The sequence below is a fragment of the Budorcas taxicolor genome, chromosome 10 (genome assembly GCF_023091745.1).
Source record: "Budorcas taxicolor isolate Tak-1 chromosome 10, Takin1.1, whole genome shotgun sequence".
In the NCBI taxonomy this organism is placed as follows: Eukaryota; Metazoa; Chordata; class Mammalia; order Artiodactyla; family Bovidae; genus Budorcas; species Budorcas taxicolor.
In genome coordinates, this window is record NC_068919.1 from 83,224,517 (window position 1) to 83,249,185 (window position 24,669).

The 24,669-nt window shown below is 43.9% G+C and overlaps 1 protein-coding gene across 3 annotated transcripts; it reads left to right on the forward strand.

Annotated features, from left to right (window-relative positions):
• The first annotated feature begins 956 nt into the window (after window positions 1–956).
• On the forward strand, window positions 957–23,262 carry LOC128054552 (peroxisomal succinyl-coenzyme A thioesterase-like). 3 transcript variants are annotated; one of them, XM_052647188.1, is made up of 3 exons: window positions 957–1,413; window positions 2,269–2,471; window positions 3,281–3,912. In XM_052647188.1, exons 1-3 carry the CDS (start codon window positions 957–959, stop codon window positions 3,869–3,871), a joined length of 1,251 nt encoding a protein of 416 aa, XP_052503148.1. In that variant the 3' UTR covers window positions 3,872–3,912. The 3 variants fall into 3 exon arrangements, with proteins under 3 accessions (XP_052503148.1, XP_052503149.1, XP_052503147.1); XM_052647189.1 differs by lacking the exons at window positions 2,269–2,471; window positions 3,281–3,912 and adding exons at window positions 17,121–17,323; window positions 22,331–23,262 and having other exon boundaries at window positions 1,167–1,413; XM_052647187.1 differs by lacking the exons at window positions 957–1,413; window positions 2,269–2,471; window positions 3,281–3,912 and adding exons at window positions 14,605–15,061; window positions 17,121–17,323; window positions 22,331–23,262.
• Window positions 23,263–24,669: the final 1,407 nt, after the last annotated feature.

Consider the following 24,669-nt stretch of genomic DNA (forward strand, 5'->3'; position numbering starts at 1 on the left):
ACGGCACACTGGAGGATGCATCGCTGTAAAATACAGAGTTGGGAAAAACTAACCCGTTTTGTTCACTGGAAGGACTGATGCTAAAGCTGAAACTCCAATACTTTGGCCACCTCGTGCGAAGAGTTGACTCACTGGAAAAGACCCTGATGCTGGGAGGGATTGGGGACAGGAGGAGGGGACGACAGAGGATGAGATGGCTGGATGGCATCACCGACTCGATGGACATGAGTTTGAGTAAACTCCGGGAGTTGGTGACGGACAGGGAGGCCTGGCGTGCTGCGATTCATGGGGTCGCAAAGAATCGGACATGACTGAGCGACTGAACTGAACTGAACTGAACTGAACTGAACCCGTTTTGTTGGACTCAGGATAGAGTACGTTGGGCAAGGGAAAGTGCTACTTGGGTGCTGGCAATGATGTTTCTAGACCCTTGAGCTCGGTTGCCCAAGTACGTTCGGGTTACGAAATACATTGAAATATACACTTAGGATTTATGCAGGGTTTTGTGTGTGTGTGCGTGTATGTGTATAACTCATTAAAAGTTCTAGAAAAAATTGGGAGAGGCTAGTATTCTTGGAATTCTACCTAAAGGCATTCAGCTCCGGTTTCACTACGAATCCATATCCAACACGCTTCACTCCAACAAGCGGGGGATGTTTGAGGCAGAAAAGAGGCGTGGGCGGGGCGGGTTCCACTCCACATTATAGACAGCAGAAAATCCCTGTGCGCCCCGCCCTGGGCCAGAAGAAAGACCCGGTGCTTTTACCTCCAACGAGCAGGGGTCTGAGACCTAAAGGGACGCCTCCAGAGGCGGCTCAGCTACAGATTTTTCTCGGCTCCAGGCGACGCCTGACACCCTCGGACGTCCGAGCGCCCTCCACCCGGCCTCAGGCAAAAACTCCAGTAGCCGCCCGCGCTTTCAAGCTCAGGGTCCAGACTGCGGCTGTGGGCCCGAGATGGCGGCGACAGTGAGGCTGGAGCCGGCCGGCCGCTGCCGCTGGGACGAGCCCGTGCGCATCGCCGTGCGCGGCCTGGCGCCGGGGCAGCCGGTCACGCTGCGCGCGTCCCTGCGCGACGAGAAGGGCGCGCTCTTCAGGGCCCACGCGCGCTACTGCGCCGACGCCGCCGGCCTGCTGGACCTGGAGCGCGCGCCCGCGCTGGGCGGCAGCTTCGCGGGGCTCGAGCCCATGGGGCTCTTCTGGGCTCTGGAGCCCGAGAAGCCTTTTTGGCGATTTCTGAAGCGGGATGTGCAGACGCCCTTCGCCGTGGAGCTGGAGGTGCTCGACGGTCACGAACCGGAGGCCCAGCGGCTTCTGGGCCGGGCGGTGCACGAGCGCGACTTCCTGGCGCCCGGGGTGCGGCGCGAGCCGGTGCGCGCGGGCCGGGTGCGCGGCACGCTCTTCCTGCCGCCAGGTGAGCCTGGGGTGCTGGGGCCTGGCGAGGGTGTGCTCTAGGTCGTCTTGGTTTGTGATACGGCGTCCCGGGAAGGGTGGCTTAGGATCAGGGTCAGAGAAGAGGATGTTGACTAAATCCGTGACCTCACATTCACAATGGAGGCTTTTGATTTGTTCTGCACTTTGCTATGCGGTTTGCTTGCATTATCTCATTTAACCTCTGTATCCCAAAGAGGTGGATACTGTTATTATGTAGATTAAAAGAAAAAAAAAAAGGCCTGGATGGGGTCTGTAGGTTCACTTGGCGATGAATAACTGCAGATTTCTATGACCTTCAGCTCTGACACAGTATGATGGTCTTACACGATATGGTGACAGCCGAGGAAGCTCGTGCCTCCTCACTCTTCTCGAGTGTCCTGCGTACACTGGGCCCCTTACCCACTTTTTCATGCTCCTGTCTACCACAGATCACTTTCCAGACCTCACCTAAAGCCTCACAGGATCTCTCTTTTTCTTTCCTCTAAGCAGACTCTGAACCAAAGGTAACACCAAGGGTTTTGATTTGCTTTTGAAACCTTTGTTTTGATTCTCAATTCTGTGCCCAATACTAAAATAACACTGCAAATCAACTGTCTAAAATCGTCCTTCCATGATATAGCATTAGACTCTGTTACCCTCCTTTACAACTGAAGAATCTCCAAGTATACCTTGGAGATAATTTGGAATTTGTATTGTTCAATAATGACTCAGAGAGTTCTTTTCTTTCCTCTGGTTCACAGGCACCCACTAACTACTTTAGAAAGATTTCTGAAAGGAAAGCAAATTATTCGATAAATTATGTAATACATTCTCTTTATAATATTGCCTTCTTTAGGATCTGGACCTTTCCCAGGGATCATTGACATCTGCGGTGTTGGAGGAGGCCTGTTGGAATATCGGGCCAGCCTTCTGGCTGGCCATGGCTTTGCCACATTGGCTCTAGCTTATTGTAGCTTTGAAGATCTCCCCAAGATATTCGATACCATAGACCTGGACTACTTTGAAGAAGCCCTGTGCTACATGCTTCAACACACCCAGGTTCTCCTAATGTCCTTTATCATTCTCTCTAGAACCTGCAGAGAGGGTGTCACTTTGCACTCACCTAAGCCAAGTGCATTGATGCTGCTTTACTCTTCTTCTTTCACAGACATTTCTTTTGAAGACTTCCTTGGTTTTAGGTGCCTACTCCACTTTCTCTGTCAGATGGATTAAAGTTGCTAACTTCATTGTAAAGTTCATGTGAGATTTTATTTCAGGGAATTATGTAGTAATATTAAAATTTCTTCAAGTGGAGTTTCTCGTTTTTTTTTTAGCTTTGCATGCTTTTTAATCTTTATATTTCTGATAGCAGAATATGTTCTCAGACTTGATAGAAACTTGTCCACCCATTTCAGAAGCTAAGAACTACTTAACTGGACTTTGAAGTCTTACTTTGTTTCTATAAAGCTAACCATGTTTCGGTATATATTTAGATGTGGTCTGATAATGATTTACTTCTTGGGACAGACTTTGCTTTCACAAGTTAGATACCCAAGAACATTGATGTTATAGTTCCACCTGAGTGAGGCTCTGAACTCAACAGGCTCCATGACTCAGCATTCTCTAGTGCATGACTCTCTGGAAGTTTGCAACCAGTTCCCAAATTTGCCAGTGAGGTGAGTTTTTAAGATTTGTTTGCCACGTGTCCAGGAAGATAGTCTTTACAAGGAAAGAATCTCCTCTGTCAGCTGAGGTCGAGTATCTTTTGAGCAGTTCACAAGTCAAAGCTAGCAGCTTCTCTAGTTGCATTTAGAAAAGTGTTTTTCTCTGGGGTAGGTTTTTTACTTTTGTCTCTTCTTTTCTTCCAGATAAAAGGCCCAGGCATTGGCCTTCTGGGCATTTCTTTAGGGGCTGATATTTGTCTCTCCATGGCCTCATTTTTGAAGAATGTATCAGCCACAGTGTCCATCAATGGATCTGGATTCAATGGAAACAAAGCTATGTACTACAAAAAGAACAGCATTCCACCACTGGGCCATGACCTGAGGCGAGTGAAGGTAGCTTTCTCAGGCCTCCTAGACATTGTGGATGTAAGGAATGATATTATAGGGGGATGTGAGAACCCCTGCATGATTCCAATAGAGAAGGCCCAGGGGCCCATCCTCTTCATTGTTGGTCAGGATGACCATAACTGGAGGAGTGAGCTTTATGCCCAGATAGCCTCTGAACGGTTACAGGCCCATGGAAAGGAAAAACCCCAGATCATCTCTTATCCTGGGACTGGGCACTACATTGAGCCTCCTTATTTCCCCATGTGCCCAGCTTCTTTGCACAAATTATTGGACAAACCCGTAATGTGGGGTGGGGAGCCCAGGGCCCATTCTAAGGCCCAGGTAGATGCGTGGAAGCAAATTCTAACCTTCTTCACCAAACACCTTGGACCTTCCCCCAAATTGTAACGTACTGCTCTGCTACTGACAGGAGAGAGAGATTCAAGGTTGGATTCTAGTGTTTAATAATCTTATCTGAATCATTTGTCCCCTGGGTAACATTAAATTCGTGTCATTGTTATTAATGATGTAGGAAACTTTTTGGAGTTTTATTTTGTAATGAATTTTTCTAATGTAACACATACCTCTTGTAGAAGACTGGATTGAAAGTATACAAAATAGTAAAAAGTATCCCCACTATTAAAATTTGTGTTTTCATCTAGGTGTTTTTAGTTAACACTTGGAGGCACAGATGAAATTTAAAGCTGAACAAATGCTAGGTTACTTTTTCCATCATTGGGAGAGAATGACCATTCAGCATTTGCTACTGGTTCAACTACCACTGACAGAAGAATTTTTATTGGCTAAAATATACACAAAGGTATTGATAGAAGGATAGCCAGACTGACCTTTTTCTCATAGAGATTAGAGAAGAATCCCCTGGGAGGAGGAGTGATGGTAAGAAGGGGAGCATCTGGCTCTGGAACAGTTTAGTCAAAACTCTGATACAAAGGAGCGTGACTATGACCTATTTTTCTTCTTGCTTCCTGGGTCTAAGAACAAACTTTGGAAACTCATATTGTGACATTCTTAGAGGCATCATCACTTTCCCTGACAACAAAGCTATAAAGCATTATGTAGGTATATTTGAAGAGATAATGGTTGTGAATTTTCTAAAACTGACAAAAACATCAACCACATAGTCTAGAAAGACTGTGTCTTAGCTCAGGCTTCTCTAACAAAATACCATAGATAGAGTGGCTTAAACAACACACATTTCTCACATTTGTGCAGTCTGAGAAGTCCAGGATCAAGGTTCTGGCAGATTCAGTTCCTGGTGAGGGCATTTTCTGGCCTAGAGACACGTACCTTCTCCCTGTCTCCTCACCTGGCAGGGAGAGGAGAAACCACCTCTGGTTTCTCTTCCTCGTTTCATAAGAACACTAATCCCATCATGGGGGCCTCATTTGAACCTGACAAACTCCTAAAAGCCCTACCTTCAAATACCATTACACTGAGGTTTCAGATGTCAACATTTGAGTTTTGAGGGGACATAACACCCATTAACTTCAAGTCAGTTAAAGAAAATCATATTTAACATATCACAGAAAAGTTGGTTCTTAAAAAATATTTATTTATTTGGCTATATTGGGTCTTAGTTGCAGCATGCAGGCTCTGACTTATACCACGTGGTCTTCTTTCTAGTTGTGGCATGTAGGCTCAGTAGTTGCAGTACATGGGCTTAGAGGCCCCATGGCATATGGGATCCTAGTTCCCTGACTAGGGATCAAACCTGTGTTCCCTGCACTGGAAGGTGTACTCTTAAGGGCTGGATCACCAGGGAAGTCCCAGAAAAATTGTTCGTAACATTAATTCTTTGCTACTTCTGGCACCAATAGGCGGGAGATCTACGCCCTCTCTCCTCAATATGGATGGGTTTCTGACTGCTTCAGTTAGTACAGTAGGGCTGAACTGAGGCTTTGTGACTTTGGTCATAAAGGCCATGATGATTTCACCTTGTTTGCTGGGAACACTTGCTCTTGGAGGGCTGAACCACCTGATGAAGCTTGGCAAACTTGAGGCTGTGATGCTGTGAGGAAGCCCCAAATACACAGAGAAGCCAACTGTAAGCACTTCCTGTGATCATCCCAAACGAACTCAGCCTGCGAGTCATCTCAGCTCAGGTACTAGATACGTGAGTGAACAAACCTCTAGATGATCCTAGCCCTAGCCATTGAATCTTCCCAGTGAAGGCCTTAGATATCCTGAAGCAGAGGAGAGTTGTCCCAGTCAAGCACTGTCCAAATTGTGGATCTATGAACAAAGTATTGTTTTATGTGACTATATTTGGGGTGTATTTCAGTTATCTATTGCTATGTAACAAACTACCCTAAAACATAGTAGCTTAAAACATTGACCATTCTATTTTTGTCACTCACCAGGCAGGGAAGTTGGTATTGGCTGTCCGCTAAGATCTTGGGCAGGGCTGTGGGTTCACAGGGTCTCAGTTCTCTCCATGTGGGCCTTTACAGTGGCTAATTTGGCTGCCTTCCAAGAGTGAGCATGGCAGCATATCAAGGCCGAATTGCATGGCCTTGTCTTTGACCTAGTCTTGGAAGCTACATAGTATCACTCCTGCCATACACTATTGGTCAAGGTGGGCTTCCCTGGTGGCTCAGGTGGTAAAGTATCTGCCTGCAGTGGAGTAGACCCGGGTTCAATCTCTGGGTTGGGAAGATACCTTGGAGAAGGGAATGGCTACCCACTCCAGTATTCTTGCCTGGAGAATTCCACGGACAGAGGAGCCTGGCGGGCTACCGTCCATGGGGTCACAAAGAGTCAGACACGACTGAGCGACTTATACTTTCACTGGTCAAGACAATCACAAAGACCCACAAACTTTAAGGAGAACATAGTAGTCTACCTCTCAAAAGGAGAGTGCGGAGTCTCTAGAAAAGCATGTGGAATGGGAAACACTGTAATCACCTTTTAAAATCTGCCTTCTAAGCCACACTGTACACATTCCTCCTACATGTAAAATACACCCATCCCTCCTTTAAGGACCCCCCTTCCCACCAGAGTTTCATTCTAGTATAGCACCATGCTCAGGCTCAAAGTCCAAGACTGCATCAATTATATCAGGCTCAGATACATATGAAGCTCCTCAGGTATAGTTCCTTGGGTATAGCTCCTTAAGCATCTTCTCAATCTTAAGACCTATGAACTAAATAAGGAAGTTAACTGTACATACACATACATCAGGATATGGTGGTGGTAGTATAATTCTTAGACATTCCTGTTCAAAAATGAGGAATGTGGGAGGCACATAACAGCCCCTAGCCATTCTGAAATCCAGCTGAGAACATGTTGCCAATTCTTCCATTGCTGCTCAATTTATACACTGTGAGTTGTTCTCTGTAGCTCCTAAATGAGCGGAAAAACCCTCCTGGAACTGTTTCCTGGACAAAATGGATGAGACATCCGTCTCTTTTTATTTTGCTCTGTCTTTTGTTCATTTGCTAAGTCATGTCTGATTTTTGGTGAAGCCATGGACTGCAGCACACCAGGTCTCCCTGTCCTTCACCATTTCCCGGAGCTTGCTCAAACTCAGGTCCATTGAGTTGGTGATGCCATCCAACCATCTCATCCTCTGTTGCCCCCATCGCCTCCTGCCCTCAATCTTTCCCTCCTCAGGGTCTCTTCTCATGATTCGGCTCTTCTTGTATTCTCTCTTAGTATACTTCATATACTCTCTCTTTTAGTTCAGACTCTGCTTCCACCAGAACAATTCTCTTAAGAATTATGCAGGTTTTCTGAAAATTATTAGTGGGTTTCACTTTCCTGGATAATACACCACTGCAAATCTGTTTGAGATAGGAACTTCTCTATCTGGAGGTCCTTGGGATGATGCTGCAGGCAAACATCCTTAAGGTTCCCATACATTCTATTATTTAATAGACAGGATATGCTAGGTACACCTTAAAAGCTTTAGAGGACCTTTTGCCATTCTGAAATGTTTTATGAAGCACTACCTTGAATCTTTTCTTAACAAAGTCTTTCACACAGATCCAGCCTGGGTTTGACTTCGTTCTGAATTCCTGTCTTAATTACGGAGTAATTTACCATCTAGAGAAGTTGTAAGAAGAAACAGTATTATTGTTATATCTGGCAAGCCCTGGTTGCTTCCTATTTAGCAGTTCGTTCTTTAGCTCACCTCTTCCTCTTCCATTTTGTCATAGTTAGCAAGGAGAAGCATAGCTGATGATGTTCTTTAGTAGTGTGCCTGTGTGGCTTTTAGTTTTTGTGTGTCTATTGTAGGTTTTTTATTTGTGGTTACCATGGGTTTCATATATGATGACCTATATCTATATCTACTTGTTTTGAACTAGTAATCATTTAGTCCTTTAAGTTCAAACACATTCTAAAACATCTTCATTTTTTCTTCCCCTTACCTACATTTTGTGTTTTCGATGTCAGATTTTACATTTTCATGTTTACCCTTAACTGTTTATTGTTGTTATACTTGCTTTTTTGTCTTTGAATCTTCTTACTAGATTCTTTAAGTGGTTAATCTTCAATCCTTACTACACATTTTCCTTTCTTAGTGAGATTTTCCCTTTCCTAATGAATCTTCTTTTCTACTTAGAGAGGATCCTTTAACATTTAACCAAGGAAATGAAGCACCTATACTCTAAAAATTATAAAACACTGATGAAGAAAACTGAAGACTACAAAAAAAAAAAAAGAAAAGATATATTGAGTTCTTGGATTGAAAGAATTAATAGTTAAAATGGCCATAGAACCCAAAGCAATCTAGAGATGTACTGCAATCCCTATTAAAATACCCATGACATTTTTCATAGAAGTAAAATAAATCCTATAAATCCTAAAATTCATATGGAAATACAACAGGTCCCAAACTGCCAAAACAATCTCGAGAAAAAAAAAAAGAGAGAGAGAGAGAACAAAGTTGGAAGTATTATGTACCCTATCTTCAGACTATATTACCAAGTTATAGTCATCAAAGCAGCATGGTACTGGCACAAAAACAAGTACATAGGTCAACGGAACTGAATAGGAAGCCCCAAAATAAATCCATACACCTTTGGTCAGTTAACCTATGAAGGAAGCAATTAACCTATGATAAAGAATATGCAATGGCAAAATCATAGTCTCTTCAACAAGTTGTGCTGGAAAAACTGGATAGCTATATGTCCATCTGTTCAGTCGCTCAGTCGTGTCTGACTCTTTGCGACCCCATGAATCACAGCATGCCAGGCCTCCCTGTCCATCACCAACTCCTGGAGTTCACTCAGACTCACGTCCATCGATTCAGTGATGCCATTCAGCCATCTCATCCTCTGTCGTCCCCTTCTCCTCCTGCCCCCAATCCCTCCCACCTCAGAGTCTTTTTCAGTGAGTCAGCTCTTCGCATGAGGTGGCCAAAGTACTGGAGTTTCAGCTTTAGCATCATTTCTTCCAAAGAATACCTAGGGCTGATCTCCTTCAGAATGGACTGGTTGGATCTCCTTGCAGTCCAAGGGACTCTCAAAAGAGTCTTCTCCAACACCACAGTTCAAAAGCATCAATTCTTCAGTGCTCAGCTTTCTTCACAGTCCAACTCTCACATCCATACATGATCACTGGGAAAACCACAGCCTTGACTAGACGGACCTTTGTTGGCAAAGTAATGTCTCTGCTTTTTAATATGCTATCTAGTTTGGTCATAACTTTTCTTCCAAGGAGTAAGCATCTTTTAATTTCATGGCTGCAATCACCACCTGCAGTGATTTTGGAGCCCAAAAAAATAAAGTCTGACACTGTTTCCACTGTTTCCCCATCTATTTCCCATGAAGTGATGGGACCAGATGCCATGATCTTCGTTTTCTGAATGTTGAGCTTTAAGCCAACTTTTTCACTCTCCTCTTTCACTTTCATCAAGAGGCTTTTTAGTTCCTCTTCATTTTCTGCCATAAGGATGGTGTCATCTGCATATCTGAGGTTATTGATATTTCTTCCAGCAATCTTCATTCCAGCTTGTGCTTCTTCCAGCCCAGCGTTTCTCTACATGTAAAACAATGGAATTAGAATATTTTCTCATACCATATTCAAAAATAAAGCAAAGATAGATTAAAAACCTAAATCAAGGACTTAAAACCATAAAACTCCTACAAGAAAGTATAGGCAGAACACTTTTTGACATGAATCATAGCAACATTTTTTTTTATCAGTCCCCTAAGGCAAAAGAAATATGAGCAAAAAGAAGCAAATGGCACCTAAGTAAACTTAACAGGTTTTACACAAAGGAAACCATCAACAAAACAAAAAGACAACCTACTGAACTGGGTAAAATATTTGCAAATGATATGACCAACAAGGGGATTATATCTAAAATAATAAACAACCCATACAACTAAATATCAAAAAGAACAAAACAATTTTAAAAATGGTCAGAAGACCTGAATAGATATTTTTCCAAAGATGGTGTATAGATGGCTAACAGGCATATGAAAAGATGCTCAACACCACTCATCAATGCAAATCAAAACCGCAACGAGATATCACCTCACAGAGTAGGGTGCTAACAATGCAGGTGATGAAACGTGGTCAGATGCAGGATACATTCCAAAGTAGAGCAGCAGAGTTTGATGATGGGATAGAAAAAGAGATCACAAGAATGACGCCAAGCTGTCTTTTTTTTTTTTTTGGATTGCTTAAACTAATAGCATATTCAAAAGCAGAGACATTACTTTGCCGACTAAGGTCCGTCTAGTCAAGGCTATGGTTTTTCCTGTGGTCATGTATGGATGTGAGAGTTGGACTGTGAAGAAGGCTGAGCGCTGAAGAATTGATGCATTTGAACTGTGGTGTTGGAGAAGACTCTTGAGAGTCCCTTGGACTGCAAGGAGATCCAACCAGTCCATTCTGAAGGAGATCAGCCCTGGGATTTCTTTGGAAGGAATGATGCTAAAGCTAAAGCTCCAGTACTTTGGCCACTTCATGCGAAGAGTTGACTCATTGGAAAAGACTTTGATGCTGAGAGGGATTGGGGGCAGGAGGAGAAGGGGACGACCGAGGGTGAGATGGCTGGATGGCATCACTGACTTGATGGACGCGAGTCTGAGTGAACTCCGGGAGTTGGTGATGGACAGGGAGACCTGGCGTGCTGCGATTCATGGGGTCACAAAGAGTCGGACACGACTGAGCGACTGAACTGAACTGAACTGAAACTAATAGATGAATTGTTGTTTGTTTGTTTTGAGTTGCTAAATCCTGTCTGAGTCTTTTGCAACCCCATGGACTGTAGCTCTCCAGGCTCCTCTGTTGATGGGTTTCCCAGGCAAGAAAACTGGAGTGGGATTAGGATTACTCCCTTCTCCAGAAGATCTTTCCAACCCAGGAATCGAACCCGTATCTCCTGCATTGCAGGCAGATTCTTTACCACTGAGCCATCTGGGAAGCCAATGGATGAACAGTGATGCCATTTACTGAAACAGAGAACCCTGAGGAAAGAACAGTCTGGAGAAAAAAGCCAAGATTTCTATTTCTGTCATGTTATGTTTTCCTATTGGACATCCAAATGAAGATGCCAAATACGAAATTAGACCAACAAGTCTGAATCTCAGAGTAGACATGAGAGCTGGAAATATAAATGTGAGAATCGACAATCAGGAAACTGGAAGACAAGTGATAACAAAAAACTGGGACGTAAGAGGATAAATGTTGATTTTACATTAAAATGCACCATGAATTTTGACTTAACAGACTACATTAAATACTGATATATTAAAATGTGTGGACTGTTTTTTTTCCATGTGAGGTATCTGAATTAATTTTCCCACTGTAAACAACTAATGCTCCTGGATAGAATAACTTCTAAAAGCATTTGTCCTCCTCATAAGAAAGAAAAAGTCTCAGATCAGCTACTGAATAAGGATGGAAAGATAAGCAGAGCAATGCAACCAGTTTCTTTCCTGAGAGCATCTGCTGAATCTCCACAACCCAGAGACAATTGAGCCCAATTATCTGACACTAGCTGTGACTGTTTTGAAATAAAGAGGAAGAAGAATGCAAGATTTTTATTACTTTGAGCCTTAACACCTACCCTAGACCAGGAGCCCAGGGAGTCTATATAACCTCTCACAATTTCCCGGGGTCAGGAGGGGCCAGGGTCACAGTTCTTAAAGTGTTAGACTGTTGTGTTTTCCACCTTTGCCTTGCAAAGGAATAAAGTCATCTCTTCCCTCCAGGGCTTCCCTAATAGCTTAGTTGGTAAAGAATCTGCCTGCAGTGCAGGAGACCCCAATTCGATTCCTGGGTCAGGAACATCTGTTGGAGAAGGAATAGGCTACCCACTCCAGCCAGAATTTTTGGGCTTCCCTTGTGGCTCAGCTGGTAAAGAGTCTGCCCACAATGCAGGAGACCTGGGTTCAATCCGTGGGTTGGAAAGATCTACTGGAGAAGTGAAAGGCTACCCACTCCAGTTCGGAAGAGCCACTGGAGAAGGGAAAGGTTACAGACTCCAGTATTCTGTCCTGGAGAATTCCTTGGACTGTATATAGTCCATGGGGTCCCAAAGAGTTAGACACAACTAAGCGACTTTCACCTTCACTTCTCTTTCCTCCAAATCTCTGTCTCTATATGTGTTTGGTATGGGTGCACAAGGCACCAAGATTTTTGGCACCAAATTGAAGAACAAAACTCCCACTGAAGATCTACTACAGTATCACGGCAGCATCAAGCCTGTGTTTACCTATTTCAGTTCAGTTCAGTCACTCAGTTGTGTCCGATTCTTTGAGACCCCACGAACTGCAGCATGCCAGGCCTCCCTGTCCATCACCAACTGCTGGAGTCTACCCAAACCCATGTCCATTGAGCCAGTGATGCCATGCAACCATCTCATCCTATTTAAATAAATAGGTTAAATAGTCATCCCCTATTTAACCATCACAATAAATCCTTTACAGATAAGGAAACTGGATTCAGAGGCTTAATTATGTACTTTGCTAAGGATCACTATTAAGAAGTAAGTCAGACTGGAATTCAGGAAGGTTGCACTCCATAAACACCTACCTACTCTGGAAGCCGCTATGGGTTCTTGGTAACAGGACTGAGGGACAAGGGTAGGATTAGGACTATGTTTCCAACAGATCCCCTGAGTTACAATTACCTGGGATGCTTTTTAATATTAAATGCTTCTTGGAACTGCCAGTATCTTTCCCAGTCCCTTAGCTCTCGGTAGTCTTTATTCCTCTATTTTGACACTCACCACCCTGGACTGCTTCAAGAAAATTAGAGATACCAAGGGAACATTTTATGCAAAGATGGCCTCGATAAAAGAGAAATGGTAGAGACCTAACAGAAGCAGAAGATATTAAGAAGAGGTGGCAAGAATACACAGAAGAACTACACAAAAGAGTCTTCACAACCCAGATAATCACGACAGTGTGATCACTCACCTAGTGCCAGACATCCTGGAATGTGAAGTCAAGTGGGCTTTAGGAAGCATCACTACAAACAAAGCTGGTGGAGGTGATGGAATTCCAGTTGAGCTATTTCAAATCCTAAAAGATGATGCTGTGAAAGTGCTGCACTCAATATGTCAGCAAATATGGAAAACTTAGCAGTGGCCACAGGACTGAAAAGGTCAGTTTTCATTCCAATCCCAAAGAAAGGCAATGCCAAAGAATGCTCAAACTACTGCACGACTGCACTCATCTCACACACTAGTAAAGAAATGCTCAAAATTCTCCAAGCCAGGCTTCAGCAATACGTGAACTGTGAACTTCCAGATGTTCAAGCTGGTTTTAGAAAAGGCAGAGGAACCAGAGATCAAATTGCCAACATCCGCTGGGTCAACGAAAAAGCAAAAGTTCTAGAAAAACATCTATTTCTGCTTTATTGACTATGCCAAAACCTTTGACTGTGTGGATCACAATGAACTGTGGAAAATTCTTCAAGAGATGAGAATACCAGACCACCTGACCTGCCTCTTAAGAAACCTGTATGCAGTTTAGGAAGCAACAGTTGGAACTGGACATGGAGCAACAGACTGGTTCCAAATAGGAAAAGGAGTACGTCAAGGCTGTATATTGTCACCCTGCTCATTTAACTTATATGCAGAGTACATCATGAGAAATGCTGGGCTGACAGAAGCACAAGCTGGAATCAAGATTGCCAGGAGAAATATCAATAACCTCAGATATGCAGATGATACCACCCTTACGGCAGAAAGTGAAGAACTAAAGAGCCTCTTGATGAAGGTGAAAGAGGAGAGTGAAAAATTGGCTTAAAGCTCAACACTCAGAAAATGAAGATCATGGCAGCTGGTCCCATCACTTCATGGCAAATGGATGGGGAAACAGTGGAAACAATGGCTGACTTTACTTTTCTGGGCTCCAAAATCACTGCAGATGGTGACTGCAGCCATGAAATTAAAAGACACTTACTCCTTGGAAGAAAAGTTATGACCAACCTAGATAGCATATTAAAAGCAGAGACATTACTTTGCCAACAAAGGTCTGTCTAGTCAAGGCTATGGTTTTTCTAGTGGTCATGTATGGATGTGATAGTTGGACTGTGAAGAAAGCTGAGCACCGAAGAATTGATGCTTTTGAACTGTGGTGTTGGAGAAGACTGCAAGGAGATCCAACCAGTCCATCCTAAAGGAGATCAGTCCTGGGTGTTCATTGGAAGGACTGATATTGAAGCTGAAACTCCAATACTTTGTCCACCTGATGCAAAGAACTGACTCATTTGAAAAGACCCTGATGCTGGGAAAGATTGGGGGCAGGAAGACAAGGGGACGACAGAGGATGAGATGGTTGGATGGTATCACCGACTCAATGAACATGGGTTTGGGTCGATTCCGGGAGTTGGTGATGGACAGAGAGGCCTGGCGTGCGGCGGTTCACGGGGTCACAAAGAGTCGGACACGACTGAGCAACTGAACTGAACTGAACTCTGGACTGCAGGACTAATAATTAACGGTAACTTTTGCTTTAGCAGACCTTTCTTCCACTCAAGCAATAGCGGACTGCACATACTCCAGGAGACCTCACAAAGCAGTTTAGCGAGTGTCCCTACGACCACCAACGGGAGTAGCTCTAAGGTTCCAACTGCGAAGGCCTTTTAAGGAGGTGGAGAGACGCCAAGCCCTGCCCTTGACTCCGACTGGCCACGCCTTTTCCGCCGGGATCTGGATGGCGGTTACAGTGACGCTGGAGCCGGCCGGCCGCTGCCGCTGGGACGAGCCCGTGCGCATCGCCGTGCGCGGCCTGGCGCCGGGGCAGCCGGTCACGCTGCGCGCGTCCCTGCGCGACGAGAAGGGCGCGCTCTTCAGGGCCCACGCGCGCTACTGCGCCGACGCCGCCGGCCTGCTGGACCTGGAGCGCGCGCCCGCGCTGGGCGGCAGCTTCGCGGGGCTCGAGCCCATGGGGCTCTTCTGGGCTCTGGAGCCTGAGGAGCCCTTAATGCGGCTGGTGAAGCGGGATGTGCAGACGCCCTTCGCCGTGGAGCTGGAGGTGCTCGACGGTCACGAACCCGAGGCCCAGCGGCTCCTGGGCCGGGCGGTGCACGAGCGCGACTTCCTGGCGCCCGGGGTGCGGCGCGAGCCGGTGCGCGCGGGCCGGGTGCGCGGCACGCTCTTCCTGCCGCCAGGTGAGCCGCCCCCTTCCCAGGCTGTTGTGGAAAGCTGGGTGTAGTCCCGAGGCCCTGGCCGGCCCCTTGTCTGCCTACGGAACCCTGTGGTTGTGGAACTTCTCCAGACTCGCCCCCAAGCTCCAGAGTCTACCATGAATTCTGGGTGACAGTTTCTCCTGTAAATTTCAGTGCACTGCCTGGAGGTACTGCCACTCCCTTGAAAGTGAAGTTGCTCAGTCGTGTTCGACTCTTTGAGACCCCATGGACTGTAGCATACCAGGTTCCTCTGTCCATGAGATTTTCCAGGCAAGAATACTGGAGTGGGTTGCCATTTCCTTCTCCGTTAGCTGTATGCTAAAAGTGCCTTCAGCCGACTCAAAAAGGACATTTATGCTGCTTACGTGCCAGCCACACAGCTGTATCTCAGATATTAATACTAATATCAGGCAATGATTTCTGCTGACGTGCAAGAATGATTTTTGCCTTCTTTCACATCAAACTTACTGAAAAACAAACAAACTGCTTGCAGGTCCCCTCCTCCTGTCATAAACCGTCTGTCAGTGGTTCTCAAGCTGGATGATTTTCCCTTCTCCAAGGGTATTTGGCAATATCTGGAGACATTTTTGCTTATCACAACTGGGGGAGGGGGTGCTATTGGCACCTAGTGGGTAGAGGCCAGAGATGATGTGAAAAGCCCACAATGCACAGGACAGCCCCACAACAAAGAATTATCTTGCTCAAAGTTATCAATAGTGCTAAGGTTAGAAACCCTAGTCTAAGTAAAAACAAGATGCTTGCTAGGTAAAAGTGGTCTGCAAACCGAACAGCTGACCCACCCCTTCCAACCAAATTCCTGACTGAAACCCCTACTATATACAACTGCTGGAGCTGCCACTGTTCACAGAATCCCTAAACTGAATCCTGTGATTATTCTCCAAAACAAGAAGCCCTACTTTATTCTTACAGTTCTTAGCAATTTACAACCTTAACTGGTCGCTGCCCACTCAACTCTGAACTCCTGGGACTGGAATTGTGACTTACATATCTCCATATCTCTATATTCCTAGAGGCTTACACGGGGATATAATAGAAGCTCAATAAATAATGCTGACTGATTCAATAAGAATCTCCTAAAGACTTTCAGTTTTTAAAAATTTTTTTCACTGCCCAACCATGATGTTTCAATTAAGTCAACTGTTATCTTTCAGTACTACTGTGGCCCACTTAAAATTTATTGTGTTCTGACTCAAAGACGTTATGTAAACAATGTAGAAAAGTTCAATCATTTAACAAATATATAGTAAATCAAGGATTATGCTACTTACAGTAACTAGCAAAGTCAGACATGCGCCTCACTGTACCTCCCACCTAATAGAGTATATAGGCAACTATAGCTGGACCGATGAATGGTAAGTGCTATGATATGGGAATTGTAGGCCCAGGGTGCTGGTAGGAACAAATAAAAAGCTACCTAATTCAACTCAGCCTGAGGGGGCTGGTGGGGGAGGTTGGGAAAGCTACCAGGAATGGAGATCTAAACTTAAATTTGAAGACTGATGAATCAACCAGGCCAAAAAAGGTGGTGAGGGGAGGAGAATAGTGTACACCATTTTCAGGGGTCAATGAGAACAGGGCACATTTAGGGATGGCATTCTTTAAGGCTGGAGCAGAGAGCATAAGGAGTTAGGGAGTATATTCTAATAATCCCTTATATACGTAGAGTGTTTTACAGCTAAATCAAAGCATTCTCAGGTTTTTTTTTTTTTTAAGGAAAATTTGGTAGAAATGTATATTTCATGCTGTTATTTCTAACTTGGTTTGTATTATCATTATTGTTTTTTGCAAATATGTGAAAATTTCTGGAGAAAATAAGGCATTTTGTTCCCCCCTTCTCCCCAAAGTTTATTTAGGAAAAAAAAAAAAAAAAAGAAAGTAAAAAGAGTCCTCCTCTACCTTAACACCCCCACTTCATGCCCAACCTTCCTTGCTTTAAAAAATCCTTTTTGCTGACCAAATTCTGAAACTCAAGAATGTCTTCTTCGTGCCTAAAACCCTTATGATTTGTGGTGCTCTCCAGGCAGCAAACCCTTCCCTGGAATCCTCGACCTGTTTGGAAGTAGTGGTGGCCTTTGTGAATACAGGGCCAGCCTTCTGGCTGGACATGGTTTTGCTGTGCTTGCCCTGGCTTATTTCAGATTCGAAGACCTCCCTGAACATCTGAATGATGTGTGCCTGGAGTATTTTGAAGAAGCTGTGGACTTCATGCTACAGCATCCAAAGGTGGGTTCTGGTGCTTGCCTGAATGCAGAGCAGAGCAGGTGAAGCCAACACAGGGCTGGATCCAAAAGCTCTGCCAGGACACCCAAGGCTGGAAATATGACATGAGACACAAAGGCTTATTCAAAAGTTGTTAGGATTATTGTTTTCATTTCTACCTGTTTATCTTCAATCCCCTGTGACTCAACTGTTTAGTTCCCTTTAGTTCTTGATCAGAATTCAAAGAGTTGGACTTAAAAGTCACTAACCTTAAGTTCTGGTTCTGGGTCTACTACCAAGTGGCCTTATAATCCTGAATAAAGGAGGTGCCCTCTCTGGGATTCAATTTTTCTCAATTATAAGATTAATGTAGGTTCTTCCCTGGTGGTCCAGTGGTGGTCCACTTGCACTTACACTGCGAGGGGCAGAGGTGTGATCTCTGGTCAGGGAACTAAGATCCTGCATGCGTGCCCCCTACCCCCCCCCAAAATTAATGCAAATGTGTAGAGGAGAAAAGTTTGCCTATAAAGAGATTTTTGAAGGAATCGGTGACATTTGAATAAAGGCATTTGAATTTGATGATGTGAAGGAATCATTAATTTTGTTAAGTGTATTAACTGCGTTATGGTTTTGTAGATAAAGTTCTTATTTGAGACTGAAAAAGTTAATTAAAACATTTTGGAATTATTATAAATGGAATGGAATACATACTCTTTGCTACTATCTAGACTTAAAAAAACCCACACATTCTAATGTTAAGGAGTAAGATGTGCTGCAAGGTCTAATTCTGTTAGAATTCAGGGACTGGTCTCAACAAAGCTGTTAAACCTAGATGATCTTGAACTGATGATTTACTTATGGGTTATAGGCCCCAGGAACAAGAAGAGACTACAGGCTGGGAGCCTTTTGTTTTAGATGACCACTCTCTGGCCTTCCTTTGGCTGCATTCCTGCCCACAGGGTGTGGAGTTTGAGGGACCAAGGGAATATGTCTACCTGGAAACCATGTGCCCCTCCCACCATGCCCTTTAGACCTGGAACCCCAGAATTATCTGCCAACCAGCTCTGATCTTGCTTCCCTATGCCGCTTCTCTGGGTCCATTAATGGGAATATCAGTTCAGTTCAGTTGCTCAGTTGTGTCCGACTCTTTGTGACCCCATGAATCGCAGCATGCCAGGCCTTCCTGTCCATCACCAACTCTTGGAGTTCACTCAGATTCACGTCCATCGAGTCAGTGATGCCATCCAGCCATCTCATCTTCTGTCGTCCCCTTCTTCTCCTGCCCTCAATCCCTCCCTGCCAGGGTCCAGCCCTGGTGGATCCAGGGTAATTCGAAGCGGGGATGGAGTCGGCGTCTAGAGGAAAATTGTTTAATTAAAGATATGGAAAGAGATTAGAAAAGAATCGTGTAGTAGGAAAATTAGTGGAGAAAAGAGGCCGAATAACTTGGTTTACGCAGAGAACCAATAAAACTCCGAGAAAAGGGGTTTGCACCGTCTACATAGGCCACTGGTGCCTGCTTGAATAGCGGAGGGTGCCCCACCTTGGGCTCCCTCTCGAGTGGGTCTTAGAAGCCAGGGCAAATAAGTAGACACGGTGAGCCTCGGTGCTCCAGATGGGAATTCAGCCAGAAAAGAAGAAAATGAAAAAAGACCACAAGGGGGAAACCAGTCTTTCCAGGAACTGGTCCGTTTCTTTATTTTCCAGGTCCGCTTTTATACTTTTTGTTATACATAGAGATAAATGGAAAATACAAAGTCATGTGGGGTCAGTAGTCCTGACCCTTATTGAAACCACGCTTTCTTCCTGCATTCCTTCCGATATACAGAGTTCTCAGGTGATTTACATCATCTTCCAGCCAAGAGGCCTGCTAACATTTTATGACCCTTTCTGATGATGATTAGTCAACCAGAAAACTTATTTTCCCCAAAGATGATTTTTCTTAAATCAGGCACCACTCTCCAAAGGCACCAGATAAAGTTGCATTCCTACAGAGCAAAGGTGCAGTGGGCTATAATCAAGAAAAGAATTTACTTAGCCTAAGGTCTAACATGATTAATATCAAAGGTTAATACTTATTCCTCCTATATGCTAGTTATGTTCATCAATGTGTATAAGGGGCAAGGGGTATGGAGGCTTAGCAGCAAATATTGGCTCAACAATGAAACCTTCCACCAGTATAATTTCTAACTAACTCGCTAATACTATACTAATAGTTTTCTAACTTCTCCAAAGAATTTGATTTTACAAAGTTTAAAGCATCTCATGCCTCTCACAGTTGGGAGGCTGTGAACAATCACATGTGGCCAGACAAACCTGTCAGGCAAGCTAGAGAGCCATCAGAGGACCTTGTGGACTGAAACAGTCTTGTCATGCCCAGGAGATGTATTAACTGGAGTTTTAGGTTAACTCCTTTTCAGAGAGAGGTGGTGGGGGAAAGCCCCCCGTAATGTCAGCAGTGTAGGTGAAAGCATAATGTAGTAAGGTAGGCAGACTCTGGTTTTGGGGGTAGATGCTCGAGAATGTCCAGGAGGACCCCTGAGGTTTGATCCCACCTTTGTGTATGTCAAGCCTCCTTCCTCATGACCTTTGCCATGGGCTGGTTTCCTCACGCTGGCTCCCAGCACCTCCCAGCATCAAAGTCTTTTCCAATGAGTCAACTCTTTGCATGATGTGGCCAAAGTACTGGAGTTTCAGCTTTAGCATCATTCTTTCCAAAGAAATCCCAGGGCTGATCTTCAGAATAGACTGGTTGGATCTCATTGCAGTCCAAGGGACTCTCAACAGTCTTCTCCAACACCACAGTTCAAAAGCACCAATTCTTTGGCGCTCAGCCTTCTTCACAGTCCAACTCTCACATCCATACATGACTACTGGAAAAACCATAGCTTTGACTAGACGGACCTTAGTCGGCAAAGTAATGTCTCTGCTTTTGAATATGCTGTCTAGGTTGCTCATAACTTTTCTTCCAAGGAGTAAGTGTCTTTTAATTTCATGGCTGCAGTCACCATCTGCAGTGATTTTGGAGCCCCCCCCCAAATAAAGTCTGACACTGTTTCCACTGTTTCCCCATCTATTTCCCATGAAGTGATGGGACCGGATGCCATGATCTTTGTTTTCTGAATGTTGAGCTTTAAGCCAACTTTTTCACTCTCCTCTTTCACTTTCATCAAGAGGCTTTTTAGTTCCTCTTCACTTTCTGCCATAAGGGTGGTGTCATCTGCATATCTGAGGTTATTGATATTTCTCCCGGCAATCTTGATTCCAGCTTGTGCTTCTTCCAGTCCAGCGTTTCTCATGATGTACTCTGCATAGAAGTTAAATAAGCAGGGTGACAATATACAGCCTTGACGTACTCCTTTTCCTATTTGGAATCAGTCTGTTGTTCCATGTCCAGTTCTAACTGTTGCTTCTTGACCTGCATACAGATTTCTCAAGAGGCAGGTCAGGTGGTCTGGTATTCCCATCTCTTTCAGAATTTCCCATAGTTTATTGTGATCCACACAGTCAAAGGCTTTGGCATAGTCAATAAAGCAAAAATATATGTTTTTTCTGGAACTCTCTTGCTTTTTCCATGATCCAGCGAATGTTGGCAGCTTAATCTCTGGTTCCTCTGCCTTTTCTAAAACCAGCTTGAACATCTGGAAGTTCATGGTTCACGTATTGCTGAAGCCTGGCTTGGAGAATTTTGAGCATTACTTTACTAGCGTGTGAGATGAGTGCAATTGTGCAGTAGTTTGAGCATTCTTTGGCATTGCCTTTCTTTGGGATTAGAATGAAAACTGACCTTTTCAGTCCTGTGGCCACTGCTGAGTTTTCCAAATTTGCTGGCATATTGAGTGCAGCACTTTCACAGCATCATCTTTTAGGATTTGAAATAGCTCCACTGGAATTCCATCACCTCCACTAGCTTTGTTCGTAGTGACGCTTCCTAAGGCCCACTTGACTTCACATTCCAGGATGTCTGGCTCTAGATGAGTGATCACACCATCGTGATTATCTGGGTCTTGAAGATCTTTTTTGTACAGTTCTTCTGTGTATTCTTGCCACCTCTTCTTAATATCTTCTGCTTCTGTTAGGTCCATACCATTTCTGTCCTTTATCGAGCCCATCTTTGCATGAAATATTCCCTTGGTATCTCTAATTTTCTTGAAGAGATCTCTAGTCTTTCCCATTCTGTTGTTTTCCTCTATTTCTTTGCACTGATCACTGAAGAAGGCTTTCTTATCTCTCCTTGCTATTCTTTGGAACTCTGCATTCAGATGCTTATATCTTTCCTTTTCTCCTTTGCTTTTTGCTTCTCTTCTTTTCACAGCTATTTGTAAGGCCTCCCTAGACAGCCATTTTGCTTTTTTGCATTTCTTTTCCATGGGGATGGTCTTGATCCCTGTCTCCTGTACAATGTCACGAACCTCATTCCATAGTTCATGAGGCACTCTATCTATCAGATCTAGGCCCTTAAATCTATTTCTCACTTCCACTGTATAATCATAATGGGAATATACCTAGGCCTTAAACATATAGGCTGGGGTGTCCATGTGTAAGGGGGCTCTTAAGGTACATGATGGAGCCAGAGATGGGAAGAGAAGAAGAGTTGGCTAAAAACCAGAGACGGGCAGGGGCTGGTGCTCCCCCCATGCCATGTTCCAGTATAGAACTCCAAGGAGTTCCAAGATATAAAATTTGAACCTGAGCTTATAAGTTGTTATGGAGATGTATTTATCAAGGTTACAGGAAAAATATATTGTATTTAACTTTTAAATATTTGTAACTTTTTAAAGTATTTAGGTGTAGGGTATATGGGCCTCTGTGTGTACTCTTGACCCAGTTGCCATAAATGGAGGCGTGGAGGCCCTGTGTACTAAGAAATTAATTGATTTGCTCATTAGAAAATATATTTGAACTTTGTGGGCTGTTGCACAAGGACGGAAAGCAAATGACATTTCAGAAAGCTGCCTAGAGAATGTAAAATTACAGTTAAATTCTCCATTTATGAATTCTAAACTTGTTCTCATTTTCTCTTTTCATCAGGTGAAAGGCCCTGGTGTTGGGCTTCTTGGCTATTCCAAAGGAGGTGACCTGTGTCTCTCAATGGCCTCTTTCTTGAACAGCATCACAGCCACTGTAGTTATTAATGCCTGTGTGGCCAACACATTAGCTCCTCTGCATTACAAAGATATGATTATTCCTGAGCTCAGCTATGACCTAAAAAAATATACAATCACTGAGTCAGGCTTTTTAAATTTTGTGGATATTTGGGGCAACCCACTGGAGAAAACCAACCACCAAAGTCTTATTCCATTGGAAAAGGCCCAGGGGCCCTTCCTGTTTATTGTTAGCATGGATGATCATAACTGGAAGAGTGAAGTCTATGCTCATATAGCCTCTGAACGGTTACAAGCCCATGGGAAAGACAGACCCCAGATAATCTACTATCCAGGAACTGGCCATTGTATTGACCCACCTTATTTTCCTCTTTGTAGAGCCTCTGTGCATGCAGTTTTGGGCCAACCAGTATTCCATGGAGGTGAGCCAAAGGCTCACTCAAATGCACAAGCTGATGCCTGGCAGCAAATTCAAACTTTCTTCCATAAACATCTCCATGGTAAAAAATCTGTCAGGCCCAGCAAATTGTAACACTGTAATCATAGACCATACATTAATAAAAATCCTGGACTTTCCTGGTAGTCCAGTGGTTAAGACTCTGCAGGGCACATGGTTTCAATCTCTGGTCCAGGAAGGTTCCACATGCTACATACAGTACAACTATGCCCACGTGCCACAACTCCTGAAGCCCAAACACTGTAGAGCCCATGCTCTGCAACAAGAGAAAGTACCACAAATGAGAAGCCTGTGCACCCCAACTAGACAGTAGCCCCACAACTAGAGAAAGCCTGTGTGCGGCAATGAAGACCTCGCACAGCCAAAAATAAGAATATAAATTTAAAATAAATAAAACCAACGGTATTAAAAAAAAAAATCCTATCCATACAACATGTGTTGGGTTTTTTAGAGCACCTAGCAAACATTTTGTAACAAAGCAACCATCTCTGACTCCTTGTCAGGTCCTATCAGCCCTAGCAACCCGACTTTCTTCATTGGTGGGTCCATCCCTTTCTCCCCTGAACTTTTCCCAGTGTATATAGGCTAAACCCTGATCTTATCTGTAGGACCAATCTTAAGCAGGAAAAATATAAGAAGTGCCTGCCCAAGTCTCAACTGCTGGCCTAGATTTGACCTTGAGTTCTGCTTCTGAAGTCAGCTTTTGTTCTACTGAGAGTCCCATACACTCTTTGGGCCCTAACTGACCATATCTGGCTCCCTGGTGATTCAGACAGTAAAGAGTCTGCCTGCAATGTCAGAGACCCAGGTTCGATCCCTGAGTCAGAGATGTCCCCTGGAGAAGGAAAGGGCAACCCACTCCAGTATTCTTGCCTGGAAAATCCATGGACAGAGGAGCCTAGTGAGCTACAGTGCATGGGGTCACAAAGAGTTGGATATGACTGAGCGACAACACTTTTTGACCATATCTGAAGCTTGGGAACCTGCCCACTGAAGTCCTTTAAGGAATGGACTCTGCTTCATTCTTGTCTCTGAACCACACTTTGAGGTTTGGGAGCATCAACATACTAGATATCTTAAGCTTTGCTTTTATTTTATGAATGCAGAGCTTTGCTTTTATGACCGAGAACCTAGACTTCAATCTCTTCCTTACTGAGAAAGAATCCTTTACAAGTTTTGAATTTAAGATTCAAAGGATACTTTACAAAATAAAATTGAATCCTTTATCAAAAAAGCATTTCTTGTAAGTGAAACAGTTTACTGATATATACTGTTGATATATTAATACTTACTCTTTATTTATTGTCTGAATTTTCAATCTTGGAACTTGGCTACCTAGAGGAATGCCTTGACACCAGCAGATTTGGGGGACTTAATCTTTGGACGTCAGATTATACCTGACAAATCAGATTTCCTCTCTGCACCATCTGTTCCTATTAACTTCCTACTGGGAAGGACTGGGATCAGTTTCTCTCAATCCATTGCCTTGTATTGGGCACTATCTAGAGTTATGAGACCAAAGCAAAGGGTCTTCTGTGAGTGCAAGAATATTTTTCTGACACACATCACTTGGTTTGCTGAGCCCACACTAAGTCTTTCACCAATTTGAGTCTATTCAAGCAAATGCCCATTAGACCTTAACTAATGAAAAGAAGCCCAGCATGCTGCAGTTCATGGAGTCACAAAGAGTCAGACACGACTTAGCAACTGAACAACAACAATGAAAAGAAGGGTTTCTTAGAAGTTACCTCGTTTTGACTGGTTGTTTAAAAATGTGTTGAGTGTATTTATTTATTGTGTAGTATAAT